Here is a 20,846-nt window from a genome sequence, read left to right on the forward strand (position 1 = left end):
CCTGCTTGCGGTAAGCCGCGGCGTCACCGGCTCTAACGACAACAACCACTACTACTATAATGATGACGAGGTCTATGACGACGCGGAGGATGATGCCAGCAGCAGCGGCAGCCGCAATAATAACATCCTAGTTGGTGATGAGTGCTACGACTACAACCAGGAAGGTAGCAACTATGATATGAACACGGCGAAGGATGCGCGGGGGCTCGCCGAATCTTGGGCTCTGCTGGACGCGCAGGCGGACTTTTTTTTGAAGTCTTGCCAGTACTATTGACGGGGCTATGAGAGACACAAAAGGAGCACGCGTGATAGTCAATAAATCCCTCCCTATTTTACTTTTCTCTTGGTTCACAACCACTGCACCCTCTTCTAATTTCAATGGTGCTGTCTGTACCACAATTCCACTCTGTTTTCTCACCAGTGCTCCCATCCGTGCTTGAAGATATATATATATATATATATATGTGCCCCACGATCCTTTTCTTTCCTTCTCTCTTTCTCTGTGTTGTTGTCACTGTACTATCGAGAATGTACTACTTGTGGGGAGTGGGATTGGGTTCTGCCATCATCTCTCTATTTTTCTCACACCAACATACTTTCGTCACGTGTGCGCACAAGCTGATACTGGTCCCTTCTTCCCCTATGTATTTGTGTTTTTTTTTTTTTTGGTTGTTACTCCACAACTGTGCTCAGGTCAGGTATTGTAGATTACCCGCATATAATCTCGTACTAGGATTCCACACACGCACACACCAATAACCTAACCCACAAGAACGGTGCCATGCCACCACCGCCATCACACACTGAAAACGAGGAAGGGGAGTTCCCTGTCGAGGAACCCATCGCAATGGACCCCCTCATCTCGTTGCTGCACCTGCGCCACACGTACACCTCGCAGTACGTCGACGCTGCAACGCGCGAGGAGGCGAAGGCGGCAATGCTGAAAGAGGCGTACGACCACAACATGGCGCCTTTCCTCCGTTTCGTCAATGAGCTGTTTGTGTGGCCGCTAGACGAGGCCAGGATGAAGGAGATGGACGCCGCCAACGCAAGGAAGTTGGAGGAGCTTGACGCACGTATTAAGGACGCGCGGGAGAACCGCGGCGACGTGGAGGTGCGCGAGGGTCTGCTCGCAAAATGTGCCCACTTCGCCCGCATCGGTGACCTGCAGGAGTGCCTCAAGTTCAACATGGAGTGCTCCGGCAAGACGCTGGCGGCTGGGCCAAAGCTGGACCTCTGCCTGCAGCGCATCCTCCTCGGCATCGCATTCTCCGATAACGAGATCGCCGCCAACGGCATACGTGACGCGCACCGGCTGATGAAGGAGGGTGACTGGGAGCGGCGCAACCGACTCAAGGTGTACGAGGGCATCTACCACGTCTTCATACGCGACTTCAAGAAGGGCTCGGAGTTGCTGTTGGACTCCATCTCGACCTTCGCCGCAGGGGAACTGATGGACTTTAACGAGTTCATCCTCATCACGGTTGTCGCGAGCCTGACGGTGCTGAGCCGCTCCGAGTTGAAGAAGCAGATCGTCGATAGCCCAGAGGTGCGCAGTGCCAACATCAAGGACGTCTTCCACCTCGTCACTGCCATTCACAACTGCCGATACAGGGAGGTGTTCCCCGCACTTGACACGGTGTGCCAGCAGCTTCGAGGCATTGTGTACCTCTCCCAGCATGTGAACTATTTTTTCCGCGAGGTGCGCGTGCTCGTATTCACGCAGTTCCTTGACTCGTATAGCAGCGTCACGCTGAACTCTATGAGCGCGGCTTTCAACATTCCGCCGCCGGTGCTGGATAACATGCTGGGAACCTTCATTTCGAATGAGCGCATCGCATGTAAAATGGACCGTGTGTCAGATAGCATCACCACTTACCGTGGAGACACCACCAACTTTGACTACCACCGCATCGTCAAGAATGGCGACCTGCTTCTGAACCGTATTCAGAAGCTTTCTCGTTTGGCTGAGATGTGACCCAGTTGCGCTAGACACGCATGGACAGACGTAGCTATGCAACAACTTCTCTTTCTCTCTATTTTACATGCCGTATATATATATATATATATATATACGGGGGTGTTTATATGTGTGTGTGTGTACACCCTTCTTAGGCCCTGGCAGCTGCTGCTTCGTTATATCTGCGGATGGAGCCTGTGCCGCACCGCACTTTTTTCCCGCTACAGTGCCGTTTCCTTTTATTTGCTTATTCCTTTGGGTGAGGTTTTCATGGTTCTCCACTGTACTTCTTTCCCCTTCTCTTCTCTTCTCTTCACTGTGTCATCTGCATGCTGCCCCTGTTTGAAGTTCATCTGCAGGATGGCGAAGGGGACGGTGAAGCGCAAGCCGACTCCCTCCGCCCTTCGCAAGAAGAAGGCACAGCAGCGCATTCGAAAGAAGCTGCTCCACAAGCTAGAGAAGAAGAAGCCCAGCTGGAAGAAGGCCATAGCGAAGACGTACGCGGAGAACAATGGCAGCGCAAAGAAGAAGGAGCCGTTTGGGCGCAAGAAGCGGCCGCGTGGCGACGACGACGACAACCAGCCGCTGGAGGGTGATGATGCCGAAAACGGCGACGTCGAGGTGCAGAGCGACGTTGACGAAGAGAAGCAGGAACGCATGAACAAGCGCGACCCGCTTGAGACACAGCTGTTCCTCAAGCGCCTCCCGCTCGACACGTCGGAGGAGGAGCTGCTGAGCTTCTTCGCGTCGCGCTTCGGCGCCGTGCGGCGCGTGCTGCTGGTGCGCAACAAGACGAACAAGGCGTTGGTCGGCACCGGCTTCCTGCACTGTGGCTCCGTTGCGCTGGCGGAGAAGATCTTCGAGCACGCGCAGCACAACGCGCGTGAACTCGCCGCCGCCGACCGCGCCGACTGGCGCGAGAAGACAAAGGATGTCTCACACTGCCAGGCGAAGCGCATGCGGTTCAAGTTGCGCGCCGACGCCGTCACCGCACGCGACCCGTTCCTGTCGATTCGCGACACCCGCTTCACTGTGCACCGCGTGCTTTCCCGCAGCGACTCGCACGAGGCCGTCGCAGCGCTGCAGAAGAAGCAGAAGCGCACAAAGGTGGCCGCCGACGACCCGCGCCACTTGTACCTGCTGCAGGAAGGCCTCATTCTACCTGACGCGCCGGCCGCGCGCGGACTGCACCCCCGCTACCTTGAGATGATTCAGTCCGACTACGAGGCGCGCAAGAACCAACTGCGCAACAGCAACATGTTCGTCAGCACCACGCGCCTGAATGTGCGCAACCTGCCGCGGACCATGACGGAGAAGGAGCTGCGCGCCCTCTTCGCAACACCGGTGCGCACCTTCTTGAAGGAGCACAAGGAGCACGCCGAGAAGGACAAGTGGGGCAAGTACGGCCCAATCAAGAACATCAAGTTGGTGAAGGACTCTGCCGGCACCTCAAAGGGCTACGCCTTTATGGAGTTCGTGAACCACCCGACGGCTCTGCACGCATTGCGCGCGATCAACAACAACCCCACTCTCTTCGGCGACAACCGGCGCCTGATGGTCTCCTTCGCCATTGAGGACATTAACGCCATCCAGAAACTGCAGCGCCTGCGGGAGTTGCGGCGGCAGCACAACATGCCCCGCGCGGGGAATCATGAGGACGAGGCGGAGTGACGTTTCACCACACAAGGATCGATGAGAGGATGCGAATTGTGACGAGGACTGTGATGATGAGGATGTCGATGGAAGAAAGGAAAGATTCGAGTAAGCGGCCGACGCAGATTACCCGGGAAAAAAAAAGAAACACAAGAAAAGAAAAGTCTCGGGTAGACAACAACCACAACAAGAAGAGAGAAATACATTGCGCTTAAGCGTTTCCTTTGGCCAAGTTGTAGTTGATCTGTTTCCTTACCATTGCCATTGCTGCTTCCGGTGGCGGTGGCGGTGGCGCACTTGATGCAGCATCGGCGCATTCAATATGCCGCACCTTAATCGTTTTTCTTCGTTCTCTCTCTCTCTCTCTCTATCCCTTTCCGTCGGTGGCTTCCCCCCCTTTTTTTTCCACCCTCCTGCAGCTTTAATTATTCTGAGAGCCATCAGTGAGCATTTGTAGCTCCGCAGCCGAGACAGCGAAACGGCTGGACTGCGAGGCGCTGATATTAGTGAATTCACAGCGAGAGGGGCTGTGGTGCTTTTAGAAGGACATGCGTCCCGGTGAGCCCCCAGCACGGGCGCCGCCGGTGTTCCCCACTTTCCCAGCTCCACCGGGAAGTGGCAACAACCAAATCCACAACAACGACAACGCAAATGCAGCGCAAGGTGGTTATCAGCACGCTAACAATGGGCCCCCGTGGGCGGGGGGGCCTTCTACTGCTGCTGTGCCGCCTGTTTTTCTGCCAGAGGCACACACACGACGCGAGGAGTACGCCAACGAGGCTATCCAGTCTACAGCGGATCACTGGATACAGGAGCAAGCACGCCGCGAGGCGGCGAAACAGGTGTCCGGGACAGAGGCCGGCGCTATCCTCGAGGAGATGTCAGGTCATACAAGGGACGTACGCGACGCTCCACTAGAGTTTGTGACCGGACCTCCCAAGTACGTGTGGCGCGTGACGCTGTTGCTGGCGCTGGGTCTCTTTGGCGCCATCCCACTCATGTCTTCCTTCGCGTTGACTGTGCTGCTGACAGGGTGCATAGTGACATATTTGGCGGATTTTGCGGGATACCGTCGTGGCAGCGTTTTGGCGATCATTGGCACTACCGCATTGTTCGGGTTATCATTGTTTCTCTCCAATTTGCACGCTTCATTTTCGAGTGTGGGTCCGTTATGTATGGTTTTGAGCGTCTTGGGCCTGTTGATTACTGCAGCCATGGCAGCGTTCTTGCACTTTCACTGGATGCAGGTTACATTTCCGGAGCTCATCTGTTTGATGGAGCGTTGCGTACTCGGCGTGACACCACTGCTCTCACTGCCTTCTTTACTATCCACTGTGACCGCCTTCGTTGGCTCACGGCATGCGCCTGCTTGGTTCCTTGTGGGTATGTGTGTGCTGCACTACTACTTTTATGGGCCACTTGAAAGCAGCTTCGTCATGCAGCGGCGTCGTGTGCGGGGGAACCGAACATTAAGCGAAGGGAAAAGTGGTGACCCGGATCGCGACAATGACGAGACAGAGATGGTGCCGTATCGGGCCAACGAAAGGGCTGAGGCGATTGTCTTCACGGTGTTGCTCTTATTTCTCCCTGTGCTGCTCTACGTTTCGTTCCAAAGTGACTGGGCCACTGCAGCGATACCCAACATCCTCAACGCACTTGGCATGTTGTGCGGACCCGTCGTTTACCTCTCCTGGAGTCCGCGGCGCAGCATGTGGTTCCTGCTTCCGGAGAAGCAAACACTACAGGACCGTTTGGAGTGTGACCCTCTTGGCGTACAGGATGCTGTCAGCACGCATCGAAAGCCATTTCTTTTTCTGAGTGTGGTGGTTGTCCTGCACTGGGCTATCTACCGTCTGCTACATTCCCGCTACAGGTTCCTCTTCAATGGAGTGCCGCCACCGTTCAACGGTGTCTGCTTAGCGCTCGGCATGTACGCAGGAATTTACGCGGTGTACCAAATCAAGGTACTACTCGATGCAGATGAGCGAGGTGAGAACATACTGGAGTTCAAATACATGAAACGGCGAGCGTTTTTGGTTGGTGCAGCGGCTCTATCGAGCGTGCTTGTGGCGATAGCCGCAGGTCTTCCAGGCGCCTTCATTATCTTGTTAGTGCTCTGCGTCTCTTCAGTCAACTTTTTCCTGCTGGACCGCACCAACTCTGGCCCGATGGTGTCATTTACTGTTTTCTCGAGCCTCCTCCTTATGTGGTGGATGTACCGCATGTTCTCTTTCATTGTGGTTGACCTGCATGTGTTGGGGGAGTCGACGACGGTGCCGACGCCTGTTGTGGCGATGAGTGTGCTGTGGTGCTACATGCTAAGCTGCATCGCCTTCACAGTGTCCTTCTTGACGAACAAGACGCCGCTGCTCGTCACCCTTTTTGTTCACTCCCTGCAGGTGGCGTGGGTAGAGCACGTACTATACTCGCAGAAGGAGGAGAGCGTCTACCCCGCCGCATATGTGCTGCTCACGAGTGTCGTCGGTGTCCTGTTGGCGTCGCGGTTGTACAAGAACGAGACGCTTAACATCTCACAGGCCGCTCTCATCGCAGCCTCGTACATCGCGAAGCTGCTGACGTTTGTGGTGGAGGTGACCGGCTCTTACTATCTTGCCGATTCGGACGAGAGCAGTAACAAGCGATACCACGCGGTGGAGATCACCCTGGTGTGGTGGGCGGCACTCTTCGTCGGCTACGTCGTGGTGCTGTTCGAGCTGGAACGGGGGCGGCAGATGCGCAGTAGCCACGCCAAGCGTCTCACGGCGCTCTTCATTGTAGGAGCCGTGGGTATAACGGCATGCACGGCACGCAACTTCCAGCGGGCCGTGTACGAAGTTCTCACTCAGAGCCGTCTCGCGCAGGCGAGCAGCATGCACGTGATTTTTGGTAGCGCACTTGTGTTCTTCAGCGTCCTGACGTACCCGTTTTTCGCCCGAAACACAGTGCCGTTTGCCTTTCTGCACCACCTGAAGACACTGACGCGCGGATCTCTTGCGGTGGGTGTCATTCTTCTTATCACACAACCCACACGAATCACGGAGCACGAAAATGTGTTTGAGTACGACTTCATTGACGAAGATTTCTGTAGATACTGTTCCGCTGCGGGTATGATGTTGCTCGTTGCCGGCCGGCTTCTCCCAATGAAGTCGCTGCACTTCATACTGCGTGCCGTGTATTGGTTCATTACAACAGGATGCCTTTCTGTCGGTCTCTCTATGTACCTGCTACCGGTGCCCACGTTTTTCCTCATTTGCGGTGTCTGCGGCTTTGTGTACTTTACGCTTCTCTCCATCGACATCGCGCACTATCGCAAGATGTCCTCCAATGAGGGGTGGATCGTCTACGGCATCTCTGTCTGCTTCATGGTTTTCACGCTGGTAGTGTTGGGCCGCGTGGATGTGCGTGAGTACGCGTCAGGCAACCCACTGCTTATGTGGGAGATCTACACAATGGGGCGGAAACGGTTGCTCTCGGTGACTAGTGTCACAAGCCTGTTCACTGCCATCGTGTTGAAGTTCAGGCTGAGCGGAAAGGCGCTGCTGCCCGGTGCACTGCCGCTCACGCAAGAAGTTCAGGAACAGGCGGGACTCATGGTGAACTACGCGACAATCCTCGCCGTCACCGCCTTGACGACGCTCAATGTGTGGTGTGGCGGGAATGAGCCTGGACTACATGTGACGACTTCCCTCTTTCTTCTTCTGCTGGTAGATGATGGTGTGCTTTTTTCTGAACTGGGACGAGGGCATTTCCGCTACTTCCCGTCTCTCGCCTACGTGGTCGGCATTCTCTGGTTGTGCTTGCTGTACGACGCGTACGCCTCTGGTCTGACGGTGTTGGGTGGCTACCTGCAAGCCATGTGGAGCATTATCTGCGCGGCGCCTGTGCTTCCGTCACACGTCTCACTTCTCCTGCTTCTATGGTTTGGTAGAAAGCGTGGGGGTACGCCGCTTTCTGGTGTCCTTGTCTTTGTCGCCCTCGACGTGCTCTGCCTGCTGCTCTCCACCCGCAAGATAATCCAGTGGATGGCGATTGTCGGTGTCTTTGGGCAGAGTGCCCGGCTATTTGAGGCACAGTTTTGGAAGAGGCGGCTGGAAATGATTTTGTGAGGACAAGAACTGAACGAGAGAAGGAGTGAGGAAAAAGAAAGGAGAAAAGAATCGAAGGAGGGTGTTGGCTCGTCATAAATGGCTTGCGTCTTGGTGAGAGCAACGCTGCTGCTGCTGTTGTTGTTGTTGTTGTTGTTCTGTGCAGAATGTTTCTGGGCTGGGGTTAGGTAGCACGATCACTAGAATGAACACAGCGCAAGTGCAAAACAATACTAATTGGGTGAGAGCGGAGTGTATGTGTGGTGCTGTGAAGGCGCTCAGCGCGTTCTCTCTCGTCCTCGATGCAGTAAAGCGAATATATCACTTTCTCCTTCACGTACAATTTCATTTTCCCTCTCTGCACTACAGAATGAGATGGGACTTGTGTACCTGTGCGTGTGCGTGAAGACCATACGCCTCTGTGGCCTTTGCAGTTTCTTTCCTTGCGTTTTTCTATCCAATGCACTTTGGTCTTTCTCTCTCTCTCTCTCTGTGTGTGTGTGTGTGTGTCTGTGGGTGTGTGTATCGGCTTTTAACTCGACACGCATGCGCTCATCTACTAGAAGATAGGGGAGCTGGATTCACTACTCACACGGTGTCGGAAGCGAAATCGCGCCGCAGCGGCTACACACGCGACTGTGCCGTTGGCGTTGCCACCGTCATGGCGTCTTGCAATAGCCAACGAGAAATCCCAACAACAACAACAGCAGCAGCAGCAGCAGCAGCAGCAGCAGCAGCAGCAGCAGCAGCCAGGGGAGGAAGGGGATGATTCTGGTTTTGCTATCGCGGCTGAGCCTGACGCGCGAGCAGCCCACTTCGTCTGCCACGGCTCTAGACACGTGCGGCCCGCTGATTCGCTCCCCAGCACCCCTGCGCTGCTGCAGCGCACCGTCCTGCACAAGCAGCCACCTCCATTTGTCGCTGCGGTGTGCATTGACGTGGAGACGACGGGCTTCTCTGCGAATCGGGACGATATCGTAGCCATTGGGGCTGTCGAACTGCGTTGGGACGGGGCAGCGCTGCAGCAGTGGCTCCTGGGTGCGCGTTCGTTCTTCCGCGTCGTGCAACCGTCAAGGAGGAGTGACCGACGCGCGGAGGCGGTGCATGGCCTTCCGCTGGCGCTTCTGCGCAGCGCGCCGACGTTTGACGCAATCATTCCGGCGTTTGCCGCGTTTCTTCCGCAACTTGACAGCTGCCCCCGTGCGACAGGTGCGACAGGTGCGACCAGCACGGAGGCTGCGTGCGGTGGGACGCTTACACTACCGCCCATCATCGCGCACAACGCCAAGTTCGATGCGGCTTTCCTGCAGCGACAGCTCACCGACGCCGGATGGCGGGTGGTGTGGGACGCGGAGGCGCCGCTGACCTGCACGCAGTCGCTCTTCCGCTCATTGTATCCGCAGCAGTCGACGGACTTAACGCGGGCTTGTCAATTCTGCGGCATTGACGCTACGGGGAGGGAGGATCGGCATGACGCCCTTCACGACGCGCAGCTGTGCGGCCGCCTCTTCCTTAGGCTGGCGGAAACGTGGCGCGCTGCTGGTGCATAGGTGGCCCCCCAGCTCACCCCACACTTCGCACTTGTGTGGCAGTGTGGCGCGAACTGGCGACGACGCAGTTTGTCTTTATGTGTGTTTGCGTATGTGTGTATGCGTTGTCGTTGAAGGAGTCTCTCTCTGTTGTTTTTGCCTTCTATTGTCTCTCTCTTGCACACACACACACACACACACACACACACACACAAAGAAAGGGTAAGAGGAAGCAGGTGTTGCCATTACACCTTCACAGTTACCACAGCAGACGGGGCTCGGAAAAGCACACGAACGTCAAAGACAATCGGTTAAACACACACATACACATACAGACCCACAGGTGCACATAAACAACAGACCGCCAGAGGCTCTGTAGACTCGCCCTTCAAATGGCAGAACTGCGGCGCGTTACCACGGCCCCTGTGGATTGGGGTTCGTTCAGCGGTGGCAACATTCTCGCCGTTGCAACGGGTAAGAGCCGTCGCTGTAGCGTCCGTGAGTGCAGTGTGCTTCTACTATCTGCCAGTGGTACGGTGCTGGCCGATGCAAAACTCGGCGGAGAGTTGGGCGACGTGATGGACACCGCCGCTAACACCGCTGGTGTGGTGGTCTGCTGCGTGAGCCGTGGGTCTGGGCGAAGCCGGAAAACGGCGCTGGCATTTGTCTCTGGTCCACAGTTGCTGAAACTGCAGGAGTTGCCATACACCAGTGGCGTTGAAGAGACGCGGTGGTACAGTGTGGTCTGTCTCCGCATTGGATGCTGCGACGTGGCGGTCTACGGCCTCGGCACGAGTCAGCTGTTTAGCTGTACTCGCAACGGCAACGACTGCAGATCTCGGGTGCTGTGGGACTTTGGTGACGCTTGCGTGCGACGCGTGGTGTCCGGGCGTCACGCAAACGAGGTGCTCGTGCTGCTTGACGATGGTAGCGTGGCCGTCGTNGCGTTGCCTGAGACAGTCGACGGCAGCGGGGATTGCCTCCTCATGCACCACGTAAAGGTGTCGTCGACGGGTGTGCCGACTCACGCCGTATTTGCGGGCGGTGCTGTGCTGTGGGTTCTGTGCGACGACAACGTTCTGTGCGGCTACTGGTTCCCGCCGCCGCCGGTCGACGGTGTAGAGGAGCCGCCGGTGCGGCTACACAGCGAGCAGCTTGCCCTACCGAACGGCGCAGACAACACATCGTCTGTGTTCATGGTGGGTGAGGGTCGTCTTGGTGGCCTTCACATCGCTATTCAAGAACCCACCGCAGTGCATCTGAACGCCCTTGCGGTGCGAAGCCTTGACGGGCCGTACCAGCTACCAACGGTGACGGGCTGGTCGCGTAGTGTCTTTGTGTGGAGTGGCCACATCCACAGCTTTGTGTTTAAACAGTGTGCCTACGAGCTACTTGTGCAGAGTGAGCTGGGGGCATCACCGTTGAGTGTGGTGTTACTGCGACAGAATTCTGGTGTGCTTGTCTTTGAGGATTTACCGAAGCGTCTACTAAGTCACCAAGTTATCTGTGCTGCACCCGATAAACTTGAAGGGCTGCGCGATNAGTGTGAGTCGGCGGTGCAGGCATTGGAGGCTACTGCTGCAAAGGTGTTCGACCTACACACTACAGAGAAGGCATTGACGCAGCTGCTGAACCTGCAGCACTGCCTGGTGGCGACGCTGCACCGTGAACGTGAGCTCAATGCTGAGGTGCAGCCGTACCAGAGCATCTCCATGCACCTGATCAAGCGGCTTCACACAGTGTACGTCCGATTGTCTGTATACCGTCTGCTGTACAGTTCGCATGCCGACGAGAGGCTTGATGTCCCACTTTACGAGACACTGGGCCTGGAGGAGGCAATACATACCAACATGGCGTGCCAGGCGGAACTACGCGGGCAATTCGAGCGGGAGTTTGGTTTGACGCCGGCCTCGGCAATGGAAGCACTGAGTCTGTGGGGCTCTCAGGATACCGCACCCGTCATGTGTATCGACGCGATTCTCTCACACATGGGGTGCTCACATCAGGTCACACTGCGAGGCGTCATTCAACAGATCACCACAATGCAGCCGATAACGGCTCTCTTCGTGCTATACTGCACCTTTAGTGCTACGCAGGGCTATGTGCCTGCGCAGCTCGACTCCATACGTGGAGAGTTCCTCGATAACTTCTGCCTCCCAGCGTCGGTGAACTTGTGGGCGTACTTGTCATTTGCTGCAGATCATCACGTGAGTCTTACATCACTCAGCACGGCACACGGATTGGGATGGCCGCCCTTGCTGGATCTCGTGCCTGGGATCATCAACGGCCTCACGTACAGCGGGGAGTACGAGCTGGTATTCCAGCTCACCGGCTGCGTGCTCGCAGTTTCCACTGCACACGAAATGGACGCGTCGGTGGCTGTGAAGCTGCTGTTTCTGGCGTATAAGCGTGGGAGCGCGGCGATGGTGGAGGCACTGTACCGTAAAGCCCGCGGCACCGTCTGGGGCAGTGTCGCTACGCACGCCCTCGCCCGGGCGGCATTGCAGACAGAAAACATCCAGCTGCTCAGCGGCCTTGTCACACCGCAGTCGCGCGAGGAGGACATTGTGGAATCCGTGCTGCGCGGATCCCCCGACGCCCACACGTCAGACGTGGTGCTCATGGACTTCTACATTCTCATGCAGCGCTACGCGGAGGCGTTACGGATGTGCGAGCAAATTGCCTCTCGCGGCTCTGCGGAGGCGCAGCAGGTGCAGATCATCGCCTCGCACCTGCGCAGTCTCATGCCGAACGGGAACGAGTCGTACCGCCTCCGCTGCAGCGCGGCCGAGAAGGAACCTGCGCAGGCGCCGCGCAACGGCCCGTGCCGGCTGCTGCCGCTCCAGCAGCAGCAGCAGCAGCAGCTCACGACACCCAGCTGCCCCCTGCAGAACGAGGAGGAAGAGTTGGAGGAGGCAGTCGCACGGACCACCGCCCGCATCTGTGCGCGTCGCCACGACGAGCGGCCGCATGACGCGATGTCTGGCAGCCACCCGCGCGAGGTGAGTGTGCTCCCATACACCCCAACTCCCGCAGCGTCGCTGGGAATCACGCGCGACAAAACACGCGGCACCTCGGGACGCGATGGTAGCACCGCTGCTACACAACCATCACTACAACACCAAAAGCAACAACAACCGGAGCTGTCGCCGTCAGTTCGACGTGGCGAGGAGAGTGTTGGAACGTTGGATGCGTCACTGCAGACTGGGCCGCTCCGCAGCGTTGCATTGACGGTCGCGGCCGCCTCGGTGGAGCGTGAGCCGCTCTACTGCGAGGCAATTCTTAAGCGCAGCAAGAAACAATGTGGGCGGAAACGTCCCTGTGAGTATCACGACAGAGCAAGAAAGTGATGTGCCTTGTTCTGCGACGCGTTGTAGTGTGAATGAAAGGGGGAAGAAAAGGCGGAAAGAGGACGGGAAATTCTCGAAGGCTAAATCAAACACATTGACACACATACACACACAACAAAAAAAAGGGTGTGGGGGCAACGAGCAGGTCGTGTGGTCCCTGCGCCATAGAGATACATCTCTTCCCCGCCACGTTTCTCTCACGGCCGGTGTGTAATCGTAAGAGTTTCGGCGTATTATACAAGCATCTTGCTATGCGGTTCTTGGAGTCTGTGTGTGTGTGGGTGTGTGTCCCCTTTTCTCATGCTTTCTGTCTGAAATATTAAGAGAATCCTTCGCGCTTGTTTCCCTTATTTTATTGTAACTCTCCTGTGTTAATAATGCCGTTACTGCCTCACCATTGGGGTGCGGAAAGCCAGGATCAACACATCGATACATACATCCAAGAAATATATATATATATATATATATTGGGGGCTGGCAGACGGCATACGCCACGTTGGCCTCTCAAAAGCACAAAAAAACAACAACAACAACAACAACGAGAGGGGAAGGCAACGATACACTTAAACAGAGTGACCAAAAAAAGTCAAAGGAATAAATACCCAGTGACAAAGAGGAAAAGTAGGGGAGCTCTTTAGTGGTGGAACAACAAAATAAAAAAAGAGCCACATCAGACGCACGCACGCGCATATCCACGCAAAAGGAACATCGAGAAGTCACGGACAACCGGGAAAGAGTTTTTTCTTCCGGGCAACTGAGGTTTCACAGGGATCCATCTTCCTGTGGACCAAGAAACAGCGCATGAACGGCACGCTTCGCATATGACAGATCGCAATAATGACACAAGCTACTACCCCACCGTGGACTCACTGGAGATGGGGCTGGAGTGCAATCTCTTCACCGCGGTGCCGTACCTCCACGGCTTCCGCTTGTCGGAGCCCCAGGTCATCTACCAACCACCATCTGTGGTAGCACTGAGGGCGGCCGGCGCGATTCCTGGTGCGCAGCTTGTGGAGTCACACAGCCGGCTGCCGACTATTACTCTCTCCGTCGAGGCGGGCCCACATAAGGGGAACTTCCGTGAGTGCTCTTCCACCACCGTGGTCGGCTACCTACGAGCACCAGAACGAGAGGGACTTGAGGCCATTGCGGAGGAGTTGCAGCGCGGTGTAAACGGAACGAGCGATCAGGATTACTGGAGTGAGGAGTACTGGAGATCGCTGCAGTCAGAGGCACCGGTGGGTGCGGAGAGCATGTCGCACTGTTCAAGCTTTGCGACTCCGAAGGAGTCATTCTGTATTCCTTTGACATCAGTATCTAATACGTTATCAACGCAGCGCCGTCGGACACGGCCAAGGCGGCAATATGATTTCTCAAGTCCAAACAATCATCAGAGTAATCGTTCAGCTGTTCCAGTCGCGCGACCATCTCTGTTGTCATGCGACAATACTAGCACCGTAGGCTCTTGGACGAAGACATGTAAGAGGCTCCGTCCTTCGAAGTGTACAGAGATGGGGCTGCGAAGGGAACGTGATGCACGAGTTGGAGCGCGTCAGGCAAATATCCTAAATCGACAGCGGCCAAGCACAGGAGCTATAGCAGGTGGAAGGCCTAAACAGATGACGCAACGCCCATCTGCGGTGCAGACAGCTGTTCTACCCCCTCCGCATGCCGCAACAGCCACCAAAAAGACAAAGCCCCATTCTGTTGGAAGCAGAAGTGATGTTGCCGCCGCATCCACTCCTCCAGCTTCTCTGGCTGGGTCCGAAGGTGGGCAGCCCGACAGCGGTGCCAGCAAGGTAGCCGCCCTTGGCGTGAGTGTATCCTCCGCCCCACGACTGATTCTGCCGAGTGAGAATACAGCTACCCGACCAAGTGAAACAGAGACACCAGTTGCTATTTATGCGACAAGTACTGCCTCTGTAGGACCAGTTCCTCGGCCGCTCACTGAAGCGTCTAGTAGTCTGGACGTCAGCAAGTACCTACCAGTGACAGCCAAGATCGGTCTTAGTAGCACTCCAAAGCGGATGTCAATCTCATCACAGCAGGGAGGAAAAGTAGGTACACAACCCGTTTTCATTGACACCGTAAAGGCGTCTCGTATGAGTGGCGCAAATCATGTCTCTCTTGCCCCTTCTGCCAGAAAAGGTGAAAGCAAAGTGCTGCCAGAGGATACTGGATATACCAGAATAGCGCCGGTAGACTCCAAAACGGAGTTGAAATCTACGAAGGAATCAACAGCGAAGTGCTGCGCAGTGATGTGAGAGCCGAGTGGAGATGCGATCGGGCAGTGTTGGTGGTGGTGAGTTGATCAAAAAGATATGGTGTGTAGATCTTCTATAAGATTTCGTCCTTGGCGAACTTGGTCTTGACTGGGTTCGGGACGCTGCAATATTTTTGGGTTTACTGGTAAAATCGAGGGTGTCTCTAGGCGTTTTTAGTTATTGGTGGGAAACGAACATCCGACGTTACTGACATGGGTGCGCAAAAAAAAAAAGCAATATTGTATGGTGTAATGCACATGTCTGTGCACTCCACCATTCCCCTCTCTTTAACGACGGTATGTGTGCTGGGTGGTGGTGGTGGTGATGATAGTAATGGATCTCCTATGCTTGTGTGGGTGTATACCTGTGTGGTGAAGTGATATGGCGCGTTCCGTATCCCTTTTTTTTTGGGCTGTATTACGTTTCCCCCTTTTTCCCACCTTGCAACTTGTTCTTCTTCCCCCTTTCTCGTCGTGCATTAATACTGGGCCACCCGTGTGTGGTGTCAGCAATGGGTATCATGTATGATTCCATGATATTCTCACATCACCATGCTTCTTATTTCCCTCCCCCTCTCGCTTGGTCTTTATTATTGCCGGTTCGCCACATTAGGACTGCCGTTGCGTCCGTTCGTATCAGCTGCTGCTGCTTGCGAGTTTGCTGACGGGTGTCAATCATTCGTCATGCCACCACCGCTCGTTACCCACACGCGTGAGCCGTCGCCGGCGACAGACCCCGCCCCACGGCTGCCGCTGCGCCAGCCTGGGTGCCTGGTCGAGTACGAGCGAGCCAAACAACAGCACGACGGCGGCGACGCGGACAATCGCAGACGATTAACAAGTTCCAATGCCATTGAAGGGTGTGGCCAGCCGCTGCGGCGGCCCGGTCCGCTGGATAAATTATCGACATACCGCCGCATGCGTTCACTGACGCACCAGAGTTCAGGTGACGATGACGTGACGTCTGCTGACCATCATGTTCACTCAGTAAACAGTGACGCGGCTCTCAATAAGACGGGGAAGGCGGCGGAGCAGCCTCTCCTCATGACGCGACTGCCAAAGGAGATGACAAAGTACATTATAGATATGGAGGAGCAGAATCGTGAGCTTCGCCAAGAAGTCATTGGGCTTCAGGAAGAACTTCAACAGCAGCACATTCAGCTTAGTGCTCATCAACAGTTGGTTGATGCTATCGGTGGTGAAAATCGTACGAATAATCAGTCCGTTCTTTCGGATTCACACATTGCTTCTGGGGCGTTCGCCTCTCCAGAGGAGAGGGAACACTACATGAATGATGTGCTTGCGCAGGTGGATGCCCTTGTGCAGGCGCATCGCAATCAGACAGAGGCGGAAATCCTCAAATACAAGCATGAGGCGGAGACAGCGAGGCTGGCCCTGTCAAAGCTCCGCGAAACCATTGCGCTGGAAGGCGTTGACCTGTCCATGCTGCCAGCGGCGATGACGACTCTAACGGGACGTGCGCCAACCGCTGACAGCAGCGACAGTGGTGGTTTAGTGGCGACGGCAACAGAGGATGCCATCACTGAAAATAATGATGATGCCGCGGCTACTGGCATCGCCACTGTAATGATGGAGAAGTGCACCCCCTTGGTGGACGCGGCATCGGATGCGGTGCTGCATGACCTGCTGCGCGTCGAAGCCAGCGACGACGTGCCGGCAGTTGTGCGGCAGTCCGTGCAGCGCGGCATTGCGGCACTCGCCCGCCACCTCGCGTCAGTGGTGGTGGAGTACGTGCGCCACTGCACCGGGGAGGTACGCTACCTACACGAGGAGCGTGAGGCGATACGCCGCGATCTGCGCGAGGAGGTGCGTGTCAGCGAGCATCAGCGTCTGCGCATGGCACAACGCTACGAGACGGAGATCCGCGCTCTGCGTGACCAGCTGCACACTTTCCACGTTGCTGCTGCTACTGACGGTGATGCGCTGAAATCCACGATTCACACGCGGGCGCTGGAGGAGTGCGGTGCGCTGCTTGTTTCCAGCCGCGAGGAGGCGGCGGCGCTGCGCACGCAGCTGGAGGAGGAGCGCTCCGACCACGCCGCAACGTGTCTGCGCCTCAAGGCGAGCCTCCAGCGCCGCAACTCGGACTTTGAGGAGGCCGTTGTGCGGCGCGCGGAGGAAATCGTCCGGCAGCGCGACGCGCGTATTGCGGAGTTGGGGCAGCAGCTCGATAAGATTCGGCGGGCGGAGATGCAGCGCACGAGCGGGCGCACGACGAAAGGAGTGCAGACGCAAGCAGTGAAAGAGATTGTGCTGGATGAACCGCATTTCATGACGAACGTGCTGTCACTTTGCTCAACCAGAAAAGAGCCGGTCGGACTCAATCAGAGTTTCGCTACACCATCCTTCTATGCTAAGCACCATCCACCAGCAACAACGACAGCAGCAGCAGCAGCAGCAACAGCAGCGCCTTCCTCCACGCAGCTGCCAATGACACCATCGGGCCTGGGCGAGACTGAGCCAACCTCGTTCCAACACGACGGTTCTTTTGAAGAAGAGGTGTGGGCAAAGACAATGGAGTTGCTGAGGAAGTACGGCGCTCTCTCGAGACATTAGAAGTACACGATTATTGTATGCGTGCTTGTTACAGGGTTGTGGGTCATTTGGTTGGCCGATCACGTTCGCGAAAAAAAATCATGTGCTATACCAAGCTCATATCTATATATTGATTAGGTGCACGTGGACGCTGGGGAGGGCACTGGTACTCCATTCACGTTGTGAAGTGTCGTCCACGAATTGTCTGCTTCCTTTCATCTCTCCTCACATACTTGCAGTGTGGAATAGGGAGTAGGAGAGGAACGAATAACATTGCCCATTCCACCACGCTAGAGAGGAGAGTCATGAGATCGGAGAGATCCCTTGAGGCACTTGCCTCCCTTTTCCGACTGGTTAAGCGTACTGAGGGTGGTAACAGCTTGCTAATCGATCCAGAATTCAGAGATGTTGTCCAGCAGGCTCTGGGGACAGTAGAAGAGTGGATGCGTACGATGCATGATGGGCGAGCTAGGCTTGCCACTGCACCCATCATATCCGCTGTCTTAAGCGCCTTCTATGTGAAGAAGAGTCGTGTGGTGGAAGCGGTGTTGCCAGTGCTGCAGCAGTTGATTCAGGGATCTTTTATCCCATACAACACGGCCATCATTCTTTATCAGTCTCAGAACAACAAGAAAGCACTTCTGTGTGGCGAGGCCTTGTTCTGTGCCATGGGCGACTTCCTCAGGCACGCGTCTGAACCCGTCATGTACCTGAAGTGTGTGGAGATTTTGCACGATATTGTGAGCGATGATGGGTTTTCTTCATTTACAGGAAAATGCGTCACACGTTGTGTGCAGATATGCTCCCAGATAACACTTCAAAGTTCTCATGAAGGCGCTCGGGCTATTAGCCGGGATCTGTTCCTCCTCTGCGTCCTCCGCGTGACGCGGAATTTTGTGGAGGCTGCTCTACAGGAGTCGGAGTCCAGCATATTTGCCTCTAACACAGTTTTAGATGACTACATGCATGACGTGGAGCCCGATGCCCCCTACACAAAGATTGTCATTGAGGGTTTTACCACATCACTGGAACCGGAGAATCGGGCCGATCGGTTGAAAAGCAATGAGTTCAAAGAAGAATCTATGACGCCTGCTGTTGAGGATACATTGATTTCAAGTGGCTCACTCCGCCCATTTGAATACCTCCGCGGCAGTCTTGATGATAGTATTGTGGCAAGTGCAGTATCGACGCTGCGTGGAGGAAGCCGCTTCCCTGACGCCATGAAGGACCTGCTGCTGCTTATTCGCCACACATGTAAACTTGCGTCGAGGGCGTGTAGCGGGTCAGGATCTACCAGTGAGGCAAACCCAGAGGTGCGAGCGCGGCAACTCGCACTGGAGATGGTAGAGGCGGTGTTCCTCGAGCTTCCTGTAGCGAACTGTGATGTAGAACACCGCTGTGCGACGTGGCTTTCGCTGGTACTTGCAGCGACCAAGTACGATATCCTCCGCTGCATTGCTCGAAATGTTTCGACTGTCGTGCCTGCCTGTTTCTTTGCCACTAGTGTGCGCGTCCTCACTTTGCTTCTGCGAAAGTGCCACTACCACCTTGCTAGAGAGCTACACGCACTCCTCGCCATCATGCTGTTCCCGCTAGCCCAATCCAAGTTCTCGAGTTTCTCTCAGAAGTACGCAGTACTTGGTATGGTTCGTGAACTCTTTCGCGTTCCGCACCTATGTGTTTCGTTTTTCATCAACTACGATTGCAATCCCACCTTTGATGCAGGGGCGAAGTACGGCGGCATGCTGGAGCTGATGGTGGACTTCGTTGTGGGGATGATCTTTTCAGACTTCTTTGAGCCAGATTGGATCTCGTTGGACCAGCAGCAGCTGCTGCGTAGCGAGTGTGCGAGCGCGATGCACAGCCTGGTGGAGTCAATGCTGCGATGGGTTGCTGAGGACCCGCGGGGGTATATGCAGCGGCAGGCGCGCGAGACGGCCGGCCGGGCGCTCACGCAGCCTGTCAACGGCAGTCATGCAGCGGACCGGTGGCATGAAGTGTATCTCGACAACTGGGGCTCCGATGACAAGGAACAGGAGAGCGACACTTCTGAGTTGCTCTCGGGGGACGCAAGCACCGACTCATTGAGTGATGAGGGTGAGGATACCCAGTCGATGTGGGGGAAGAATCGAAATGTTGGCTACCATTGGAAACACATTCACTGCCTCCTGCAGAACAAACGCATCGCACAGGAGGCATTGCAGATCATCAACAAGGGACGCTGGCGTGAAGGGATGGAATTACTCAGGCAGCGCGGCTACATTCCAAGCACAGACGAGGCGGCGAGTTGGACCGCCTTTGCGAGGTTTTTAAAAACCTACTCTGGCGTCGAGCGCTCGGCGTTGTGTATGATATTTGAGCGGGTGCTGAAGGACCCAGACTGTGACCGCATCTTGAAGGAGTACCTTCAGCTGTTCTCCTACGAAGGGGTTCCAATTGACATTGCGCTGCGGGACACAACGTGTGAGTTCATGTCGTGGGACCGGCCCACCTTCGAAGCGCAGGTGTGGGGCGTCGTACAGGAGCGCTTCGGCGAGGCGTACGGGAAGCAGAACCCACGTTCCATCACTACGAAGGACGCCAACGCCATGGCGGGGGTACTTCTTTTCCTGCATGCCAGCCTTCACAATGAAAGCGCAAAGAGCTGCCGCATGACAATTGAGGAATTCGTGAAAAACGGGAATGAGTGCGTCGATTTCCCTTTCCCGGAGCAAGAGATGCGGGAGATGTATCACCGCGTGGCGCGGCGAAAGTGGGAGCTAGATGAGCTGCAGCGAACACCGCGGCAGGTGGAGGTGGACATGAGTACACCAGCCTTGTCTGCAAAGATTAGCCAGCAGCAGATGCGCTCCTCCATGTCGAATGCCACCGATGCAGCAAGTGAAGAAGTGCCATGCTCAGCAAGAAGATCAGACTTCACAAGCGGTTCCCCACTACACATAAATGTTCCCGACAAACATGAGGACTCCTCGCTGCTTGACGTGGAGGTGCAACCGTACACGGCGGAACCGGAGGGATTCAGGCTCCGCGAGTCATATCACCAGCGCTACGTGGACGTGGCGGCGCAGCACTTGTGGCGGTTGGAGTGCGAGCACCGTCTGCAGCACGCGGAGCGGTGCGGAGGGCATCCGTATGTGGTGCCGCATTATGCACAACACGTCCGGCCAATGCTGTTGATGCTGTACCCGAAGATAGCGGCGACGTTATACATGGGATTCCGCGTACTGGAGGAGCAGCCCATCTTCCGCCTCCTCCTCGACACGTACCAGACACTCTATGACGTGGCTGCTGCCTTTGTAGTGAATCTCTCTGGGCTGCGCGTTGCGGTGGAGCGGATGATACAGCGCTGTCTGGATGAGGAGGGCGCGCAACAGCTGCCTCCGCCGATCCGAGCCACATTCGCATTGCCGCTGATGAATCTTGTCTAACTACCGTTGTTGTTGTGGTGGT

At 55.8% G+C, this 20,846-nt stretch overlaps 7 protein-coding genes across 7 annotated transcripts; all 7 read left to right on the forward strand.

Moving 5' to 3' along the window:
- Positions 1–781: 781 nt before the first annotated feature.
- On the forward strand, positions 782–1,978 carry DQ04_02521000 (proteasome regulatory non-ATPase subunit 7; the record flags this gene model as incomplete). The annotated part of the gene is made up of 1 exon (XM_009311954.1): positions 782–1,978. One exon carries the CDS (start codon positions 782–784, stop codon positions 1,976–1,978), a length of 1,197 nt encoding a protein of 398 aa, XP_009310229.1.
- Positions 1,979–2,320: 342 nt separating this feature from the next.
- On the forward strand, positions 2,321–3,631 carry DQ04_02521010 (putative RNA-binding protein; the record flags this gene model as incomplete). Its single annotated transcript, XM_009311955.1, has 1 exon — positions 2,321–3,631. The coding sequence occupies one exon, from the start codon at positions 2,321–2,323 to the stop codon at positions 3,629–3,631; it is 1,311 nt and encodes a 436-aa protein (XP_009310230.1).
- A 530-nt stretch (positions 3,632–4,161) lies between these two features.
- Positions 4,162–7,719, forward strand: DQ04_02521020 (hypothetical protein; the record flags this gene model as incomplete). Its single annotated transcript, XM_009311956.1, has 1 exon — positions 4,162–7,719. One exon carries the CDS (start codon positions 4,162–4,164, stop codon positions 7,717–7,719), a length of 3,558 nt encoding a protein of 1,185 aa, XP_009310231.1.
- Positions 7,720–9,619: 1,900 nt separating this feature from the next.
- Positions 9,620–12,577, forward strand: DQ04_02521030 (hypothetical protein; the record flags this gene model as incomplete). Its single annotated transcript, XM_009311957.1, has 1 exon — positions 9,620–12,577. The coding sequence occupies one exon, from the start codon at positions 9,620–9,622 to the stop codon at positions 12,575–12,577; it is 2,958 nt and encodes a 985-aa protein (XP_009310232.1).
- An 821-nt stretch (positions 12,578–13,398) lies between these two features.
- Positions 13,399–14,841, forward strand: DQ04_02521040 (hypothetical protein; the record flags this gene model as incomplete). The annotated part of the gene is made up of 1 exon (XM_009311958.1): positions 13,399–14,841. The coding sequence occupies one exon, from the start codon at positions 13,399–13,401 to the stop codon at positions 14,839–14,841; it is 1,443 nt and encodes a 480-aa protein (XP_009310233.1).
- Positions 14,842–15,524: 683 nt separating this feature from the next.
- Positions 15,525–17,417, forward strand: DQ04_02521050 (hypothetical protein; the record flags this gene model as incomplete). The annotated part of the gene is made up of 1 exon (XM_009311959.1): positions 15,525–17,417. One exon carries the CDS (start codon positions 15,525–15,527, stop codon positions 17,415–17,417), a length of 1,893 nt encoding a protein of 630 aa, XP_009310234.1.
- A 284-nt stretch (positions 17,418–17,701) lies between these two features.
- On the forward strand, positions 17,702–20,824 carry DQ04_02521060 (hypothetical protein; the record flags this gene model as incomplete). Its single annotated transcript, XM_009311960.1, has 1 exon — positions 17,702–20,824. One exon carries the CDS (start codon positions 17,702–17,704, stop codon positions 20,822–20,824), a length of 3,123 nt encoding a protein of 1,040 aa, XP_009310235.1.
- Positions 20,825–20,846: the final 22 nt, after the last annotated feature.

This window comes from Trypanosoma grayi (genome assembly GCF_000691245.1).
Source record: "Trypanosoma grayi strain ANR4 Tgr_252_V1, whole genome shotgun sequence".
In the NCBI taxonomy this organism is placed as follows: domain Eukaryota; phylum Euglenozoa; class Kinetoplastea; order Trypanosomatida; family Trypanosomatidae; genus Trypanosoma; species Trypanosoma grayi.